General features: G+C 35.9%; 2 protein-coding genes across 2 annotated transcripts; both read left to right on the top strand.

Moving 5' to 3' along the window:
- Nucleotides 1–295: 295 nt before the first annotated feature.
- Nucleotides 296–1,630, top strand: LOC129724664 (uncharacterized). Its single transcript, XM_055679745.1, has 2 exons — nucleotides 296–538; nucleotides 642–1,630. Exons 1-2 carry the CDS (start codon nucleotides 373–375, stop codon nucleotides 1,610–1,612), a joined length of 1,137 nt encoding a protein of 378 aa, XP_055535720.1. The 5' UTR covers nucleotides 296–372; the 3' UTR covers nucleotides 1,613–1,630.
- An 11,492-nt stretch (nucleotides 1,631–13,122) lies between these two features.
- LOC129720403 (uncharacterized) lies at nucleotides 13,123–13,734 on the top strand. The gene has a single exon (XM_055671880.1). It carries the CDS (start codon nucleotides 13,123–13,125, stop codon nucleotides 13,732–13,734), a length of 612 nt encoding a protein of 203 aa, XP_055527855.1.
- Nucleotides 13,735–21,421: the final 7,687 nt, after the last annotated feature.

Genomic DNA, 21,421 nt, shown 5'->3' with positions numbered 1-21,421 from the left:
AATATGAATTTTATTTTTTTTATGATAAAAATTTCAATATCTAAACATTGAGAAAAGGACTTGATTTTCCGAAAGCAATTATTTTATTTCCAGAGGCTTGTTCGCGCAGTAACTTATCCTGAATCTGAATCCAACTCAAATCCAACAAAGAGGGGAAAAGTAGAGGAACGAAACAGAACACCGCGACAAGTGGTTGTGTTGGTTTTTGTCTAGGACTCTGCTTTGGTGGCGCTGGTGTTGGCTATTTAAGGATGTTTACCAGTGACTGGGTTAGTCAGAAATCAATTGCAACTCGGTCTAGCGACGTCTGTGTAGAGTGGGATATGCAAACAGTTTGACGTAGTGAATCGGACCCAATATTGAAAAATCAAGATGTATTTGAAAGTGATTGTGCTATTTTTATCAGTGAGCTATACCGCAGGATACTACACTCACAAAAAACACAGTGCAGAAGATAGGAATAGTGAAAATTTTCGCACGCTTGCAAATTATCAACAACGATTGCGTAATCAAGGATTCTACAATAGACCAATAAACGGTAGGTTTTTTTGCTACTTCGTAGTCCCGATAGAAATCAGAATAAAATAGTTTCATTAACGACAGGAATAACTGATATATTTTCTTAATTCTCGTAAATTCAGATAACCTGTCAGCGGGTTTTGATGAGCTGGAAACACTGCAGCTGATTCCGGTAACGATCAGGCAACTACGCCAGAGTTTATTGAGCAGCGAAGAGCGACTAGCGTTGCGTAACATTTTCGGATCGATTTGGGATATGATGGTAGATGAATCACATCGCAAGAAATCGGAACCACGAAACCCCGTATTGTCTATTCTGCTAAACTCACGTGAAATTCGGCAAGGCAAACAGGAAATTCGCGCCCAATTCGACAGCGATACTCAGGGAAACTCAATTCAAAAGGTTTTCAAAACACAGAAATTCCGCCCAATCAAATTAACTGACGACAGTGGAGTCGAACCCTCGCAACGGCTTCTTCGGATGGTAGCTGCTATCATCCAGAAATCGTACAAGGAATCAAACAGACAGAAGGATTCGATAAAGCTGAATAACGCAAAAGTTACCGTCCGGCTGCCACGAAATAAGCGATCAATTATATCCGTCATCTCAGCAAAGAGCGAGGAAGAGCAGCGTCGTCTAGTTAAAGCTGAGGCTAACGAAGCAGCGGTTATGAAGACCATCCTAGGAGACAACGGTGACGACAGCCGGCCGGATGATGATGACGACTACTATGCGGACGATGACTACCCGGAACATGCGACAGAGGAAGTTTCGGGAAATGCATCAAATGTGGATGCCGCCGAAGATACTGCTAATGATTTACAGGCAGCTGCGTCCGATAAGCCACCGAAATCCGAGGAAGCGACACAGGACTACGCCTACGACGAGGGTGAAGATGTTGTCGACTATTTCATGGACCAGTTCAAGCCACGTTCCAGCCCCGGGAATTTCGAAGACCCATCCTTTAATGAGTTGATTATGCTAGCTGCACGACATCGTGCAAGAAAACAACATCAAAAGGTGGGCAAGTCGGAAAATAATGGTGGATATAGAACTGCAGCAAGTGATGAGTATTTGGATGATTATTATTGATCTTGAGCTGCAGCTTAATGGGAGTGTTAGTTTTAAAAAAACCTTATTTTATAAGAAGTGTCAATATTTATTACGTTTGTGTCGATGGTAGAACTAACGTCACAAATGAGTTCAGTACTGTTAGAATTATGGTCTACTTAAAGTAAGAAATATTTGGAAAATAAACATCTATGTTTTGTAAAAATTACTCTGAGTGTTTTTAAAACAATACATTTTTTCGCATAACTCACATGTCCCAATTTTATTTTGGATTTTTGACATTTTACGATGATTTTTTTACATGTTTATCTTGTATTCGAAACATTTCAACATTAACACGCAACAAAAACGATAGTTTTGTCTTCACCTACTTATTTTGGAACGAAACTTTGCTGGGAGATAGGTTATCACCCCGTTTCCTTATTTAATGGTTTTTCATCAAGGTTGTTTTTGAAAAAAAAACTACGTTATTGTTGACCACAAAACACATATCCATTAGGAATGCTGTCCTCAACAAAGTTACAGCTAGTGGGGAACATTTTTCAAAAAATTGGTACACTGAAGCATTAAACTCAGTAACTTTCTATTAAAATATATGAAAATGCAATTTGAGTAGTTCAATAATCAATCTTTTTTAATTCTCACATTTATTGAAGAGAAAAATGTACCATGAACGTTTAAATACAATTTTTTCATAAAATCTTTAAATAATACAAATTCAACAAACTTTATTTAATGCATTGTAGTTTAAAAACCTATAGTTGGATATAAAACTGTTTAGAAATGAATTTTAGAGAACTGAAAATACTTGTTTCAAAAATGTGTACGGCAATTGAAAAATCAATCACTAGGGTGTTATATCATGATCGGAACAATTTTTCATATGCCATATTGCGCTACTGTTTAACGAAAAGTCATTCCGAATATTTACCGGTATCATCAAATGACACATTCTACCGTGATGTTACAACGTTTTGACTATTCTGTTGGCATCATTTTAATTCTAGCTTGTATTTTTTTCATGAAACTCTTTGATATTATTACAGATTCGGAAAGTAGACAAAATTTCCTATAAGAATGATGTATAAGATATTTGTTTACTTTGTTTATATTACCCTAGGGAGTGAAAATGTAGCGTGACGTTACAACGCGCGAGAAATTGAGGTGTCGGGACTTTTCTTACAAAAGTCAAAAACTCTGCTCTGTTTGGAATTTTATAACAATTTCTTCTTCCACGATTTGATAATCGAACATTTTGCCATATTCAGAGTGCCTATAACTGGTAACATCTATATTTGAGAAGCTTTTATATTTCGTGACGTTACAACGCTCATTTTTCGGCAAGGGGTATTCTCACTCCGTTGTAACGTCACGAAAATATGAATCAGTCGATATCCATTATTTATCACATGTTTCTTAGACATTTTCATATGAGATAGTTCAATATCTGATTTTATATACTTCTACTTCTACTTTATGCACTTGGTTTGTGGGGTTATTCATAAACTACGCAACAAATTTACTTTGTCGTTAAATGTTTGGTAATGAAACACCAAACTTAAACTTGGAGATTTTCAGTGAAGGAATGTGAGTTATGATCAAATCAATTCTTTTCATAAGTGACATATGCATCATAAATTTTCTAAAAAGTGTCTTATATGACATTATGTGTAAAACATATTAAATTTATTTTTATTGTAGTTTTTTCACAATGTTAGAGTACGTTAGCAGTTTATTCAGCATTTTTATTAAAGTTTACAAATGTGTCCTTAAGTTTACAAATGTGTCTTTAATTCCAATAAATACAAGAAACCTTTCAAAAAAATAATAATAACACAAAAATGCCGCTTGTTTGCTTTTTTCGCTCCCGTAATATTTCCTTGATTTTTGATTTTTGATTGTATTCAACCTAAATGTGATCTTTTAGTATCAAATTAAAGGTATTTTTGAGTATAAAGAAAAAACAAAATATTACTTTGATTAAATGTAAGGAGTTCCCATGAAGTGAAAAACTGTACTTTTTTCGTGACGTTACAACGCTAAATTACCCCTGTTGTCATATTGGCCTAAGATCAACATATTTGAAATTTCACTTCAAAACCCTTTAGGCATCGAGTAAAGCACTTATTTCACAGTCACATAATATGAAAAATGTATTACAAATACATACTCCTGATCATTTGTAACCATTTCAAAAATATGTAACCAAAAACACTTGTTTTTTGTTTATTTTACTTGAACTTTGCAATTAGTTTTAATACAGTTTCTTAAACACTATAAATTTGACATTTACGTTTTTGGAAGGTTCAAACACTATAGAATCTAGGAAAATTATTCGCATTGCTGAAATATGCATTACAAAAATTGGTTTGTTGGTGTAGCTTCGCAGAGAATGTGTCAAATGTGATTATGTTCAGGAAGTTTGCTGAAGATTTTTTAAGTAATACCATCAGTAAAAATGATTCATTTTCGAGCACCCCCTTGTTTTCAAGCAGTGATAATGGAATCAAATATTCGAAAAATACAGCTTCTTTTATGGTAAAATGCTACTATAATTTCTAAATTTCATGTCTCGTGGCTGGTGCGAATATAATTTTTTTGCGATCATGATTCACCCTATTCCGATCATGACACAAATTTTATGATCAGATAAAATGATATATTTGAATAAATACACATTGGATTTAATATAAATTATTGTGTCTGTAAATAAAACAGAGAGTTTGTTTCGATAAACGTAATTTGTTTATGATTTCATGTGATATTAATGGTGAAAATGTGACATGAAAATCTATGAACCATGAAAATAGTCTAAGTCTGATCGTGATGAAATACTTAATAAGCTTTATGATTTAAAATAACTTTTCAAAACTCATCAAATCAACGGAACATGCTTATTCTTGGGAAAAGTTGAAATTGAGAAATCTACAAAACTTTATCTTCAAGAAAAATATTTTTCTGATACTTCTCAACCATGAATTTTTCACCAAAATTTATGTTATAACAATATCAGTTTTAGTTTTCCCCTCTCCTAGGTTGAGGGGCTTGACGGTTTTGCAATTAGTAATATCTGGTTTGAATTCGTGAACTAAAATACTCTTTTCGGTTATGTATTATACAAGATAGATCCAGTCTAATAAGGCCAGATGCTAGTTGCAAAACACCTCAAACGTTCATTGAAAAGACTTTGATGGGCTTTTCGGTTGTAATCAAAATAAAGAAGCAATAAAACTTAACCTAATACTGCATACAGCATGACCATTGTAAAATAATTTTAAATGTCTATAAAGCTCATTGAAATCTTTCATTGCAACGGCCGTAATAAGACGAAGTTGAATGTTAATGATAATGATTGGGTGGAATGTTTGAATTATTTAACAATTTGATAAAAGATCAGATTGATTGATCTCGTCTCTTATGGATTAAGCAGTTTTAATTGACTATTGTGATAACTAAGACATGCTTTCTACTGAGGTGCCGAGAGGGCACAGTAAAGGAATTTGGTATAGTAATCAAAAGATTGCGTTATCAACTTTCTCAAAGCCAACGCTCAACCAGTAGTTAGATATATGCGCGAAATTACGAAATTCAGACTTATTTACATTAATTTTTATTGTTAAAATCAAATTATTGATCCAATTTCCTTCTTAAAAAAAATGCGAGAAAAATCAAGAGTGAGAGCAAACGAAGAATCAAGCAATTATCCTGAGGAATACAATCAAACAAAGATCAATGAAAGGATGATTAAAGGTAACAAACATAAGACTATACTATTACTATTGTTTTTATTATTTATCAAATTTTTCATCTGACAAGAGTTTTTATGAATAAAATTATTCAAATATTTGTGCGGTTGGGAGGGGTTGCCTTGAGAAGCCCTGGACGCAGACCGGCATACGTGACAAATATTACATACATATGTTACAAATGGACGAAATTTATTAACATCAACCACAGTTACAACTGTTTTTTTTTTTCTTTTCATGCACCTTTCTGCAACTACTATCACTGTTCCCTTCGACTATCCACTATATTCAACCTTGTCTTACTATACGACATTCCAACGCAGAATTTATTTGACCTCTCTGGTTACTATGCTGCGCTGCCAAATCTAATCTCTCCACTGGTACAGCATGGAAAGTGTTTAGGCACTGGAGACTTGGCCCTGCGGCCCCATTCTGTACCCGAAAATGAAAATGAAAATGAAAATGAAAAACAATATCAGTTTTAGTTTTCACACTAAAAAATGAAGAAAAAATTCAGCAAAATTTTTGAGTAACTAAATTTTTCCGGATCGCTATATTTTCGGCTCATTGCATATATTTTTAAAAAGCACTAGCGGACCCGGCAAACTCCCGCCTTTTTTCATTCATTTAATTAATTTTAAATATTCAAATTGATTACACAAAGATTGGCCATGCAGTTTATTTATAGTCTGTAAATGCATGACGAATCGGATATCGGATACGTTCAAACTCAAAAGACGGAACGAAATCAAATAGCTCAAATAATCACATATCCCTGACAATTGGATTATTTATTTAAAGGGGGGATTCACCCTTTCTGGTTGTTTCTTCATTACAAAAACAAAGAATTTTTATTGTTTATAAGCATAAATCGTATGATCAGAAAGAGTTGTGTACAAAGCCATGACCGCAAGGTTGACAAAGAACTACATAAGACTGTTTGTTACCTAAAACGCATTGTTGCATTCAAGAGAGATCTCAAATCATTAGTGCGAAACAAACTTCTACGTTTCAATAAGTATTCGAAATCTTGACCTAATTATAAGGTTGGACTATTTTGTATCAATATGTCAGTAACTTTTATCTAACACTAATAAAATAACTTTTGAAAATAATATGGTGGCCCTGAAAAGATTCGAAATGGCATCTGGGGTTAATTGTTGGATTCTATGCATCATACCGTTTACGAAAATATCCATATTGGGTGGTATCCAGAAATTTTGGGCTGTTTTCCAGAAACCGCATCATTACTATTATGGAAATACCCGAATTCAGTGGTATTCGTTTGTTTTGTGCTGTTTTTTGAGAGCAGATGTCGTCATCTTGGATTCCAAAATGGCGTATGAAATCAATTTTTGACCTCTGAGTACCACTTCGGAAATACTCAATGGGCGAATTGGGTATTTCCGGAATGGTACTCAGAGGTCAGAAATTGGTCTGTTTTCCAGAAAACAAAATTATGCAAAGGTTGGGCCTTATCCCTATCATTTCAAGCTGTATTCCGAAAAAATAAACAGTTAAAATATGTGTTTCATTTGTGTGGGATCACCTCCACCATCATTGAAACGTATTTTGTACCCTAAAATCCTTCTTTCCAAATTTGGTTACATGTGCTTCATTAGTTCTTGAGTTATGTAGAAATTTGTGCTTCATTTGTATGAAAGCCCTCCCTTCCAGAAGATGGAGGGGTGTAGAATAGAGATGGTCGGGTACGGGTATTTTTACCCGAAACCCGTATCCGACGGGCTCGGGTCGGGTTTCGGGTAACGCCAAAAAATATTTTACGGGTTCGGGTCGGGTACGGGTAATTTAAAATATAAGGCTTCGGGTTCGGGTCGGGTACGGGTTTGAAAAATTCTCAATTGGTCGGGTACGGGTCGGGTACGGGTAATTCAAATTTCGTGCATTATAAGAATTTAATTTTCAAAATTACAAGCCTAGGTGTTTCCTCAATGTCGATAATCGGAAAGATGGGAGAAGAAATCGCCCATTCTCACTCAACGAGAGATCGCCCAATACCAATTCTGACAGTTGCCGGCAGTGTTTGCATCAAAAGAATGCAATCATGCTATCTCTCTCCAATGTGAAAGTGAATAGTTTTTCCTGCAAGCGTTCTGAGTTAAATGACAGGGAAACCGCAAACAATTGAGATGTTTGGTACGAAGCAAATAAATGAGATTTGACAGATGTTGTGAATTATCAAACTTTTCTCAAGTTACAAGTTATATTAACTTTGACCTTATTATAATACTTAGATTTCAGGTTGCTGCGATGTTCACATAAAACTTGTCGTTTATTTTAAACTCTATCAGACATGCACTTTTCACCATTCTCCGTGTTGTTCTAGTGGGGTAAATTAACATATAGTGGACCCCCTCCTTATGGTGGCCCACCCACCAGATTGAATTATTTTATGAGAAAACTCGAGTGATTTTCAAAAAACTTCCATCGGGAAACATCTTGTCCAGCCAGTCTGCATCATAAGATTGATAAAATAAAGGGATCCACTAAAAGTTAATTTACCCTATTCTTCTACTTGTTTGGATCTGATTCATTAAGAAGCTATTATAAATCTTTCAAAAAAAATCTATTGAATTTTTATTAATCTCTCGAAAACAAAATAAAAATTTTCAGCAATTTATATAAAACATACGTATGCATTCAAAATAGATAATTGAAATCCCTGATCAATTTTAATATGAGGTAACACACACGAAAAATGAATCCCAAATGCTCCGTACACAGTTATGGATAGATATTTTGCAGAGCAATAAAAATGGTCAAATTTTTCATCATCAGATCAGATGAGCGGACAGGTGCTACACTGGATTCTAGGAGAACCAATATATCGCCTGGAACTCCGGGCTCAATAATATTCGTTCACATGAACACTCGGTTCTAACCTAACTCCGGCCATCATCTCGAGAAACCACCTATGACAATGTACGAAGTACTCGGATATATTGAAAAAAAAAAAGAAATAAAAAAATAAAATAAAATAAAATTTAATTTAATTTAATTTAATTTAATTAAACAAAAAAAAAAACAAAATCCAGGACGGGTCGGGTACCGGCAATTTCGGCGTTTTTTTTTCGGGTACGGGTCGGGTATGGGTAATTGGAACAACTATTTTTCGGCGTTTTTTTTTCGGGCTCAGGTTGGGTACGGGTATTTTAAACAAACCAGACTTCGGGTTCGGGTCGGGTACGGGTTTGAAAATTCTCGATGAGTCGGGTACGGGTCGGGTACGGGTAACAAATTTCCATACCCGACCATCTCTAGTGTAGAACTCCCATAGAAATATTTCTTGCTCCCAAAAACCTCCACATGTCAAATTTGGTTCCATTATCTTGATTAGTTCTCGAGTTGTGCAGAAATTTGTATTGCACACGCAGAGTAAGGAGGAGTGTCAAACCACCATAGAATCCGAAAATTTTATTTGGGTGGAACCCGAGCCCGAAACTCTGGAGCCCAAACCCGAGTTTTTTTTTGGGGGTTGATTTTTTGTACTAATTTGAGGCTGCCCTGAGGCTTTAAGCTTCGAATGGTATTGAAATGTTAGTGATTTTTAACCCGACATTTCCAAACCCGAACCCGAAAATTTTTTTTCCCACCAAACCCGAACCCGACCCGTACCCGACACCTTCAAAAAATTTCAAACCCGAACCCGACCCGAACCCTACGGGTACGTTAGAAAACCCGAAACCCGACCATCTCTACTCCACATGTCAAATTTGATTAAACTTACATGATTAATTCTCGAGTTATGCAAAATTTTGTGTTTTATTTGTATGGGAACCCTCCACTCCAGAGGAGGGAGGGTTGTTGAACCAGCATTGAAGTAATTCTTGCTCCCAAAAACATCCACATGCCTTATTTGGTTCCATTTGTTTAAATAATTCTTGAGTTATATAGAAATTTTAATAGACCTTCCCTCCTCTTCCAGAGTAGAGAAGGGTGTTATATCCTCATGGAAGCATATCTTGTCCCCAAAAACAGCCGCATGTCAAATTTGGTTCCGTTTACTTGATTAGTTCTCGAGTTATGCAAAATCTCATGTTTCATTTGTATGGGAACCTTTCCTTTTGTAGGGAGACTATTTCTTGCTCACGTAAACAACCACATGCCAAATTTTGTTCCATTTGCTCGAGTTATATGTATACACTAAGGTCGCTTTTTACGCGGTTTTTTTACGCGGCTTTTTCTAAGCGGATTCCGGAATTAACGCGGTATTTTTTTGCGCGGATTTCGGTTTCTCTTCACTCGGGTTGCAGAATTAACGCTGGTTTTTTTTACGCAGATTCCGGAATTTACGCGTTTTTTTACGCGGATTCCGGAATTTATGCGGGTTTTTTATGCGGTTTTTTTTTCGCGACACGTATCCCCCGCGTAAAAAGCGACTTTAGTGTATTTGTGTTTCGTTTGTTTGGGCGCTCTTTCTTCTAGAGTAAGGAGGGGTGTCGAACTGGCATATAAATATTTCTTGCTTCTTAAAACATTCGCATACCAAATTTGCTTTCATTTGTTTGATTAGTTGATTAGTTCTCGAGTTATGCAGAAATTCGTGTTTCATTTGTTTGGAAGCCTTTCCTTTCCGAGGAGAGAGGGTTTCAAACTATCATAAGAACCTTCCCCGGCCCCAAAACCATCTACACCCATTTTTTCACGCCTATCGGTTCAGTCATTTCCGAGGATCAGACAGACAGACAGAACTTTAGTTTTATATGTATGGATTATTAGATGACTCATTTCCCGTAAGTTATCCTTAGACCGTTTTTGTATGCAACAAAAGGTTTCTGAGCTGTAATGCTTTTGATAAAGTATGTACTACAATGCATACACTCTTTCGAAAATTATTCTGGAGCCTCGAAATATTCAGCCATTTAAATTTCAATTAATTTGAAATTCAGGTCGTACTAACTTCGTTTGGGGCACATGCAAAAGTTGAAGCCCTAATCATCCAATGTGTCCTCTCAAAACGCACAACAATTGCTCTGACTTCACACAAAAAATGTGTGAAAAGCATAACGCGAGAGTTGTACAATGAAAACATTGGCAAATATCGGAATCAGATCAGTTGACACTTTGTATGTTTAGTGGTTTGGAGCCGCCACATTCAAGATACGCTTGAGCATCAAATGTGTCAGGTCCAACACCCATTCGTTGTACAGGTTTCCACCTTAATCGAAAAATGCGCTAAATCCGCTCAATATTGATGTGGTTTCGCCCCATTCAACTTCTGCGTGTAATAAGTAATGGGCATTAAAATGGGATTTTTCAAAGTAACTTATTGAATATATTTAATATGAAGGTTCTTAACTTTTATAATTATCGGTTTCAATATTTTGACTGAGTCTAACAAAACAAAATTGTTTATGCTAATGTGAGGATAACGCTATTCGTGGCATAGTCTTGCAAAGATGTGCTCAAATAAATGTTGTTCACAAAAAGCCAAATTTCAAAGCAAATTTTGTATATGTGCGTTTTACACATTCCTTTTTTTTCTTTGTGCGAATACACCAAATTCCTTTTTTGCACGGAGGATGCGTCCCGTGTAAAAGAAAACGTGCAAAAATTGTTGTTGGGTGTGTTATTTCGAGAAACCGTGCAATAAAAAGCGTGTAAAACAAATTTCGCGACCGTGCAAAAGAAGAATCGGATGCACATTTTTTTCCCACGAGTAATGCGTCCCGTGCAAAACAAGCGTGTTTAAAAAAACCGTGTTATTTCGAGCAACCGTGCAAAAAAGGCGTATAAAAATCCGTGTGAAAAAGACCGTGCAAAAAGAGAATCCGATGTAGCTTCAGTTTTCACAAAACATTAAATCATGAAAATAAAATTCTATTGTTTCTAGTATAAACACTGAGTGTGGAATTTACTAAATACTTTTGGAACGATTACGTCTAGGAAAATCATTCAATAGGCTTATTATTAGAAAAAATACTAATGTAAAAAACAAAAGAACCTTAAAAAAATCACTTCTCCCGCTTATGTACACTTTTTACCAAGAGTTGTTGCGATTTTTTAAATTTTCTAATGAGAAATAAGGAAATCCACCCCAGTATAATTTTTCATATTAAATAACTGAATGTTTCCTTTCGGAGTTTTAACCTGCAAAACATTCAAGTATCTACCAAGTTACGATTTTACAACAACAAAATAAGTCAAATCAAGAGCGTATGCAACCAACTTGAAAGGTTAGAGGAAAGAGCAAGTAGGAAAAAAAACTTCGATTTTTTTTTGTTTCAGTAAGTAAACTTTGAATCTTTTATGCTACGTTGATGGCAGTTTATGTTGGTGAATCTTATCCATAATATCCAATTTGAGATTTAGATTTTTTTTTAGAAAAATCACCATGCATTCATTTTTCAGATACCGGATGATTTTGTGAGGTGAAAAAACTCTGAGGTCACGCTTTCTGGCGCTTAAAGAAATAATGTCGGCCAATCGCATCGCACTATGATACAGAATAAAATCTTGTCTCGAAATTTCACCAATGATTTTATCTTATATCATCAATTTCTGCTGTGATCACTTAGATTGTAACCGCGAATGCAAATTTTCATCACCACTAATAAAGTGTTATCGAACATTATGTTTAATAACCTCTTTTTTTCGCATTTCCTGAACTGAGAACGAAAAGCAAGGAAGAAACATGCAGGCAGATCTACTGGTTCACAAGTAGCCAATCAGTTCCTGTCCCAAACCCGTTTGCTGGTGACGGGTAATCATCGCTGCTGTCGATCGTATTGAAAGTGTCCGCCACATTGTTATGTTCATCCACCGCAAGTCAGAAGATTGGAGCCAAAACAAACAGCCCAGTCTAGCACGAGATCCGTGTCTGGAGGATTTGCATTCCAAGACACCGCTCGGTGCTCCACTGCTGCCACACCTCACATACTACCTCTGGAGAGATGTTGCCGCCGGGAGTGGGCGTGTTTATTCCAAAAGTAAAGAAAACAACAACGAACGATCCGTCGCCAGCTAATGAAACAGAACTAGCCTGCCGGCCGGGGTTTGAACAGGACGAATGGGACGTGTATTTAAAGTACCATTCAGTCGTACTTCGAGTCATTCATATTTGGAAGTTCACCGTGAGTGCATTGAAGTTTAGAGATAATCTGGAAAAGTCAATTCAAAAATGAATACATTAAGCGTTTTCGTGTTGTTATGTTTAGTTGTGAATCACCTAGAATGTGTAGCTATTCGGAGAAAAACAGGACAAATTGAGGAATACGCCAAATATTTACGCACTTTGAACAATTACAAGCATCGGCTTCAATTTCAAGGATTATATTCTGCAACTGAAAGTCAAAATTCGAAAGGTGAGAATTGTGTTTTTGTTCATAAAAGTTGCTGAATATATTCAATAAATAATCTAACTACGTTACTAATGATTATATTACGTGTTTTGTTACAGAGCGCACACCCCCGATTGCAAGTTTCGACGAACTGGAAGTTTTACGAATGATCCCTGTGACAATAAAACAGCTACGCCAAGGCCTGCTTAGTTTGGAGGAGAAGCAGGCTCTGCGCAAAATCTTCGGAAATCTCTGGGGCTTGTTAGTTGATGAATCACGCCGTCGCCGAAGTGACCCGCGCAATCCCATTTTATCAATTCTGCTGAAATCTAGTGAAATCAAGAAAGGCAAACTGGATCCTCGAAGAAAAATCGGCAATGACATTCAGGGAAACTCCATTCATCCTGTGCTCAATTCGGACGGGACCAAACCAGTGAAAATCATAAGCGATGGCACGGTGGATCTTTCCCAGCGTCTTTTACGCATGGTAGCGGCGATCGTACAGAGTTCTCCAGCTCGATCAGTGCAGCAACGACCGAAGCGATCTAGTTCTATTGATTTCGAAAATGTGAAAGTGACAATTAAAGTGCCACGGGTGAGGCGGTCTCTTTTACCAGCAATTTCGATCAAAAACTTCGATTTGCTGACGGCAGAGGAGAAACGGCGAGTAGAGGAAGCCAATGAAGCCGCCATAATGGCTGCAGTTTTGGCGCAGATTGGTAACAATCATCTTGATGATGATGATGATGATGAGGAAGATGATGAGGATGACTATGAGGATGATGATGAATACGATGATGAAGAGCTGGAATCGACAACGACGAAACCGAAGGTTGGTGGTCCAGATGTTTCGAACGATGGTGAGGATAATGAAGTCAAAACCAGTGAAAAGGCAAGCAAGGGCTTACTGGACAAAACTCCTTCCTTGGATTACGCCTACGATGAAGATGGTGGAAGTGACGATTATTTTTTGCAAGAATTCAAACCCCGGTTCAGCCCTGGCCAGTTTGAGAATCCGTCGATCAATGAGCTAATTATGCTGGCAGCTAGTCACCGGGGGAAGAAAGCGTGGCAAACAGGAAAGCTGAGACATTAGCATGAGTGTCCGCAAAAGAGGAAATAGCAGTGGAAGTCAAATCGTACATAGAAGTTGTGTAGTTTAAGATTGTACATATGAGGAATAGAAATAATTTATTTTAGTTCAATACCGGGTTTTGCAATAATTTGGGGCAAAAGTGAAGTACATTTTACCGTGTATAACATGTAAAATACAAACGAAAATAATCAAAAGCTTTGTTATACTCAAATCAAAAATATCACAGTCATTTCAGTATTTATGCGCAGTGTTACTCCTTAACTATACCGTGTGGTCGAGGTGTAGCCAAACCGAACCATGCGTTAAAAACACTATTTCGAGTAATCGGCGTTCAAGTATGTTAGGTTGCAATGGAATATTGTAATAAAACACACATATGGTTAATTTTGGTCAATGAAGTTATCCTCTTCCTCTTCATCATGTTAAAAATTCTCGTAGAATTGACGGTGGATGGAAGAGCGTACTGTAATAGCTGTATGATATCTGCGTACAACGGTTTTGAAAATCCATACCCGTTAGAAGATTGCGTCATGAAAGATTACCACAGGTTCTCCAATAATGATTGGGAAAGAGTATTGAACCGATATAAACAAAAAAAAATTACTCACCTAAAAGTCAATCAAGTCAGCTCCAAGGAATTGCGTAATAATGAGAAAAATTTATTCTTTGGACTATTGGTAACAAACAGCAACAATGTATGTATTTGCCACTTTTTACAAGCTTCTCAGAGTGAAGTTCATTGGTGGAATCATCAATTTTTAAATCAGAATCGCTATTATTATCTGAATTTGTTTCTGAAAATGAGTTTTTTTGTCTGTTATACAAAACACTAACATTCCTCAGTTACGTGTTCAATCAGAGTGGACCATGTACAACCTATTTCATTTACTGAAAAAAATACTGGACTTGTCAAACCGATGCTAAAAATTCTGGTAATTACAACTTTTTCCTGCTTAACACATAGTATACTCTAATAATGGTTGCAATAAACCGTACAAAAGCACACGACACACAGTAGGACCAAACTGAAAAAAGACGGACAAAAGTCTATTCCGACGTTTTAGCATATAGGTGTCTTCAGAGAAGTTTTCTAATATGCAATTTTAAATATTATTCGTTGAAAATTGTATTAAGGGGGTATTCAGTCAACATAAAAGCAACAACATCTAGTTGCAAGATATCAAATTTAGGTCTTCCACAAAGTTGTAGAACTATAAAATTTATGAATTTTTCTCGAAGACACTAAGTGTCTATATTGTAAAACCATTGAGATATAGTTAAATTTCTGCCAACACCCACTTAAAATCAATTTGTTGAGTTTCTTTAGTGTGAATCGCATTTAATAGAGTTGACATATTCTACAAAGTTGTTGATATCATCGAGATACACAACTTTTCCTAAGACTTTAATATCGTATATCGATGGTTTGTTCAGAACTCTAGTTTTGAGCTTAAATTTTGCTCATTCTTCAAATAATATATATCAATGAGTGGCACTTTGTAGCAGCCAAAATGAGCATCTTTTAATCAGTCGTTGTGTACAATCTTTTCGATCATACTAATCGCGTTTCTGATGACCTTGTATACGGAATTCACACTAACTCGACCAGATGTTGGCAGCAACCTCTCAGAATTCCATGAAACTTTGTGGATGTGTAAGCCTTTCTAAACTAATCTAATTTGCAAATTACTCTACACTAATATATGAAAAGGTATGAAAATTTTAACCTTTTTTATAATTGACAGAAATTTAACTATATCTCAGTGGTTTTACAAAACAGACACTTAATGTCTTCGAGAAAAATTCATAATTTTTTTAGTTCTACAACTGCCTAAGACCTAAATTTGTTATCTATGTTGTTGCTTCTATTTTGACTGAAAACTCCCTTAATAACATTTACAACCCCCCTCCATAAATTATTTATAACAAATTTTACTTTCAAAAACATACATTGTATCATAAATGAACAAGAAAAGAGAAGAAAGTATTAAAAACAACCCGAAACAGACAAAACAGTAATAAAAAAGAACAATTTGCAAAAATCCAAATTTTTAAAATTTTAGCTCAATTGGACATCCGGAAGTGGAGTCTGAAAGCGATCAAATTTTCACTTTAAAGATCGATGAAAAAATGCACAGGAATTGTTCATGATGAAACTCAATTGTTCATCCTGAAATAATCAAAATCGAAATTCATTTTGAAATCAATATAAAAATTTAAAGTTCTAATGTATGCCTAAATTTCTTTCAAATAGAAAAATTTCTGACTCGCAGAAAATCGATACGAAAAAAAAGTTCTTTACAGACAGTATCAGTATCAGATCCCAGTCCTGTTCTAGGTTTCAAATTCTTTGCTCTATGCCAATTAACTTTCAGTTACCAAAAAAAAAATATTTATCGCTACTCTTTAGTTCTTGCTTAATTATTTCGCTTCCACGCGTCCGTCGTTGTTTTTCCAATGGAAAAGATGGTGTCTAATATCAGCACTTTTGAAGTAGAATACTTCTCTCAGGAAGTTCGGCTACATAGGGATGTGAAATGAAAATCTAAAACCGAAACAAGTGAAGAATATGTCCAATTTCAAATGCTAATAAATCGGTTAGTTTTCGATGGATTTCCTTCGTTCTTGCAGCAATAGATTGGAAAATCTTCTAAGATTCTTCCCAAATGAAGATAATTGTGATTTTATTATTCAAACTATTGCACTATTGAAAATAGTCAAGCCTTGTCAAAACGGAAAATTCGACCTCTGATTGGTCGTTATATGATTGCTTCCCAAGCACGGTCAACAGAATCATATACCTTGCAATTTAAAACATGCTATTTGGCCTATATAAGAGCCTGTTTCAGCCGAAGCTGCTCATAATAGTTCTAGACAGCGACAACAGCAGTCGTCCTCCCTTAACAGCAGCAGTAGCAGTGCAGTGGATACCAACGATAGCGGATAGCGGCCAAAGCTGTGGCATAGCAATGGATAGCGCACTGGTTGCAGCGAATTTAGCATCGATAGCAGCTGGGCCAGCTGATGCAGGAACAGCTGATACCAATGGCAGCGTATAGCGGTTACAACTGTGGCACGGCTACGGAAAGCGTAGCAGTTGCAGCAGGTATCAGCATCGATAGCAGCTGATGCAGTGAGGCACTTTAGTGAAATGCAGTCTCTGTGCGATAGAGGGCACTAGTAAATGCATTCAATGAAAAGTTGACTCATTTTGACAACACATGAGCCGTCTAGTTTTGAATGTTGAATAAGCTTTTCACTCAGGATGAAATAAAAACCTGATGATCGAAGAGTTAAAGTTTTCTCTTGAGTTCATTTACATTTTTAAATTTGTAAAAGTTATAAATTTTACTTTATCTCCGTGTCTCAGAACGTGCTGAATTATCTTTTCCTTCAGTCATAAGCAAGACATCCGAAAAATTTCATTATCTCAAAATTTAAAAATTGTCAAGTCCCAACCACAAGCAACTTAGCGCAAAATTCGATTAATCTGATAAGTCAACGTTTATTTACTAGTAAAAACGATTGACACGCAAGCAGCCGTTTTTTTTTTCTTGTAAAAGTATTCTAATTCAACCTTGCGGTCGAGGCTTTGCACACAACCCTCCTGTGATTTTTTTCTATACTATACCTGGTTCTGGAAAAGTGGCTGCTGCACGATTGAGCTGAAATTTTGCATGACTTCAGAAACTACCACTAAAGCTAGTATGGGTGTGCATGTGCATCCTTTCTCTGAGACAACTGGTAGAAAGGAACCAAATCTGATTGAACTGCATTCCTGGTCACTGAAGAGTGGAAGGCATTGAAAAAGCCGATATGCTAGACAGACAGGGATCATGTATAGACTTTATTGGCCCAAAACCGTTTTGTGGGGTGCCGTCAAGTGCCCTGAAAGCAGAATTGAAAACTTGGGTACATCCGACAATACAAGAGAACTGAATGTGCTCAGTAGGGCTACACTAGTCGAAACACTAAGCGTGGAAGAAGCCAACAACTGTTCAGTTGAAAAAAAGGAACTAAGGACAATTACAGGACTGTTTACAGGACATATTGTTCAAGTGAGCATCACCTGAAATAAATTGGTCAGTTGAATGACGAAATTTGTCGCATTTGCGGGATGGATGTGAACTCGCAGAACATTCCCTCTACCAATGCAGTAAACTAATACAGCGCTGAATAAGAGCCTTTGGAAAAGGAACTATAAAGCCCGTTGAGGTATGGTTTGCAAATCCTAACGTGAGGTGATACATTTCATACGGAATTCAGTGCCGAATTGGGAGAAAGAGTGCGATATGACAACTACTATCACATGCATCTAATGTCTAGACTAAAGAAGAGGTTTACCATAAAAGACCAAAATAATGGTCGCAGTGGTACAAATTTTACAAACACAAACTACCACCAAGGATGGGAAAAATCACTCACTTGGAGAACCACTTCCCATTTTTTATCGCATGGAGTCGTTTTGTTAATTTTCATTTATCAACAATGATACGGCTGCTTAGTTACGGAAATGAAAAAGAATCGTTACTGATAATTTCAGGAGAATCAATACTGAAAATTTTCGTTTCCTGAAGACGAAAATTCTCTCACCGATTTTTTTTTTGTTCAATAGTTTTAAGCTGCAATTTTTGCAATACATTCAACATTGAATCTACGACATAAAATGATGCTATACTCTAAAAATTTGTATAAAGAATGATGTAAAATTGGACTCATAAAGTTTAGAGTATAGAAAGTATCAAACTAGTCTCTCGATAATTCTCTCATGTATTCCAAACTTGCATGTACTTTATGCAGGGTAGCAAACGACTTCGTCAGTGGTTTTCTTCGGCAGGTTTTCTACCGCGATCTTTTGCAGGAACCTGCCGAAAAAAACCACTGCCGAAGCCGTTAACAACCCTATATTACATGAAAACTGTAATATACTTGAATACATGCTTTCTGGAAATTTGTTTGATACACCCCGGCCATAATAACAGTATCTAAATTCCTATTTCTAGAAGACAATACCCCGTAGAACATCCAGCTTTCATTCTAGCTTTATTATTTCAAAAGAAGAAAATAAGCTTCTCGGTTTGCGCGTGTTGTACCTATCTATAATACGTGTGAAAAAAAATCGAAAGCGCAAAACGAGAGAAACAAATCAAGGTAATCGCGAGTGAAAATTTTTCACCACATATCCTTTTGAAAGTATCGAAAGCGATAGAGAATCAGTTTGGACTGCTGATTAATTATCACTTGAACGATTTTTCTCATCCTTGACTACCACTAAGCGAAATTCGAAAAGTCGATTTCCATTGGCACCCTAATTTTTATATCATGCGATAAACAACAATAAGGATGTTTTTAACGAATTGACCATTAATCGAACTACGCAACGGTTTATTTGAACAGCACGGTAAGCGGGATCGCTCATGATTGCAGGAAAACACTTCATCTTTTATGTCATTCTCTCCTATTCTCTCTCTACAATATATTCTCGCGCACAAATGATTACTAGTGAACCTGTATATTAGAGAAATGACAAGGCACTCACCGTTAAGGGAACTATCAAAACGGGCAAGCTGTATAACTTTGCATTGCCGTTATCCGTTTTGATGTTGACAGTTGCCTTAACGGTGAGTGTCTTGTCATTTCTCTAATATACAGGTTCACTAAGGCTCCCTAATGATTAAGCCTAATGATTAATGATAACGTCCGTATTGAGACTCTCAATTTGAGAGTGAGTGACGCGAGCACGGCGAGCACCACTGTTTTTCTAATCCCGTTTTACTACATGATACTCATTGATTCAGGTTACTAAATCTCAACCTGCCTCTTTCTCTAATATTATCAAAATTCATAAATTCACATTTATTACCAGATAATAGAATACCAAAATTTAATATTTGAGTGTTTGTTTCAGAAGTTGCTCTTGAAAATTTATCTGATGGCACATGCACCGCTTTTATCGTCAACTGCTTATACTGCCGCTAACAGCATAACTGTCCCATATTCTGTGCAAACCTTATGGACGCTGGGACAGTTATGCTTGAAGCGGCAGTATATGACTGTTTACTTATAAACGCTGCACAGCCAACTAGATCTATAGCGGTGAAGACGCAACCTCAATTGAACCGGTTTTTACTTTCCTTAAAGTCTTTAGTAAGGCTGATACAAATTTCGAATAGTTTTTATGTCCACGGTTATCAAAGTTAGCTAAGGGGAGGGCAAAAAATAAATAACACTGAGAAGAAAAAAAAAAGGAATAGCTTTCATAAAAAAATGTGTGCAAGTTACGACGTTTGTAACTTGCATGCAGAAGTGTGTTGAAAAATATCACATTATTATCAATATTAATCATTTGGCTTGCCTTTTGATGACACTTTCACTGTCACTGAACTTGTTTGTTACTAAATTAAGCATATACGCTGTCGAGAAGTCAATAATATTAACAAAACGGTTCAAACTTTTTTTCTTCCTCTTCCAATTTTCAACACTTTTGAAGGGGGGGGGGGGGGGTGACATAAAATGAAAATGAAATTTGTATCGGCCTAATTGCGTTTAAAACAAAAACAGAAATTGTTTTTTCAAAAATATGGTAGATCAAAACTACACTAAACGACCTTAAGTCGAATATCGACCATTTTTTATTCAATGAAAACTTACACACGTATCTGATTCAGTAAACTGAGTATTTTTCGCGGGAAGACAATTTTTTCAGACTCAAAAGTAATTTTCTAAAAGGGCGTATTAAATTAATAGTGTCCTCAAATTTAATTTGGAAAAGTTTTTGGTCACAATACCACACATGACGTCACCTATAGTGTCATCTTTGCTGTCATCTTCATTGGATGTTCCAAGTTTCCTTGGTAGAGTTTATGAAGCTTCTGGAATTCTTATGAGCAGCTGTTGTAATGAAAATATAAATAAACTGTTGATAATTTTCAAAAATTTTCTCAGTCAAGTCGCGGGAGAAATAAGACGAACACTTTTTCTTCGGATCCAATAGTAACGGGGGCTGGCAAAAACCCGCAAGAATTATCCGTAAATGCCAAAACTCGTCTTATTCAATTTGAACTAGGCAATGAAGAAAACAACGAAGAATAAACTCGAAAAATACGATTATATATTTTTGCTGAATATTGAGAATGAACTGCAGGGAATGTATGCTGCGTTTGAAAAAAATACACACAGAAAAAATATAACTGCAAGGAGAACTCTGAATTCCAATTTACAAAACAAGATGATTGATGATTACATCCAGTTCTTAGTTACTTTGCAGTTAAGTTAAGGATATTAGGAAAAACCTCAAACTATATACTAAATAATAAAAGTTGAAGAGAAACTTCAAACTTCAATTTTTTTTTGTTAAAATTTGGCCTTATTTCAAAAATACTGATAGGAAATGGAATGGAATGGAAAAATAAGAGAAAATTAAGTTCTTCACATTTTCTCAGATTCCAACATTTTTGAGAAAAATCATACTTCAATGATTAGTAGTTTGAAAAAAAAAAAATTGAATCGTAAAGCTCTTGGCGCTCAACTTTGTAAATGCATTCGTTTCTGAGATATTTCAAAATTAGGTTCGTTAAATGTCTGTTTTTTTTTTTAATAAAAATACGTTTTTATGAGTTATTTGTGGTTCTCCGACAATACACATAGGTTTATTGAAATGTAAAATCAATATATCACAATTTATTCA

This window comes from Wyeomyia smithii, chromosome 2, assembly GCF_029784165.1.
Source record: "Wyeomyia smithii strain HCP4-BCI-WySm-NY-G18 chromosome 2, ASM2978416v1, whole genome shotgun sequence".
NCBI classification, from domain to species: domain Eukaryota; kingdom Metazoa; phylum Arthropoda; class Insecta; order Diptera; family Culicidae; genus Wyeomyia; species Wyeomyia smithii.
This window is presented reverse-complemented; position numbering and strand designations above follow the sequence as displayed.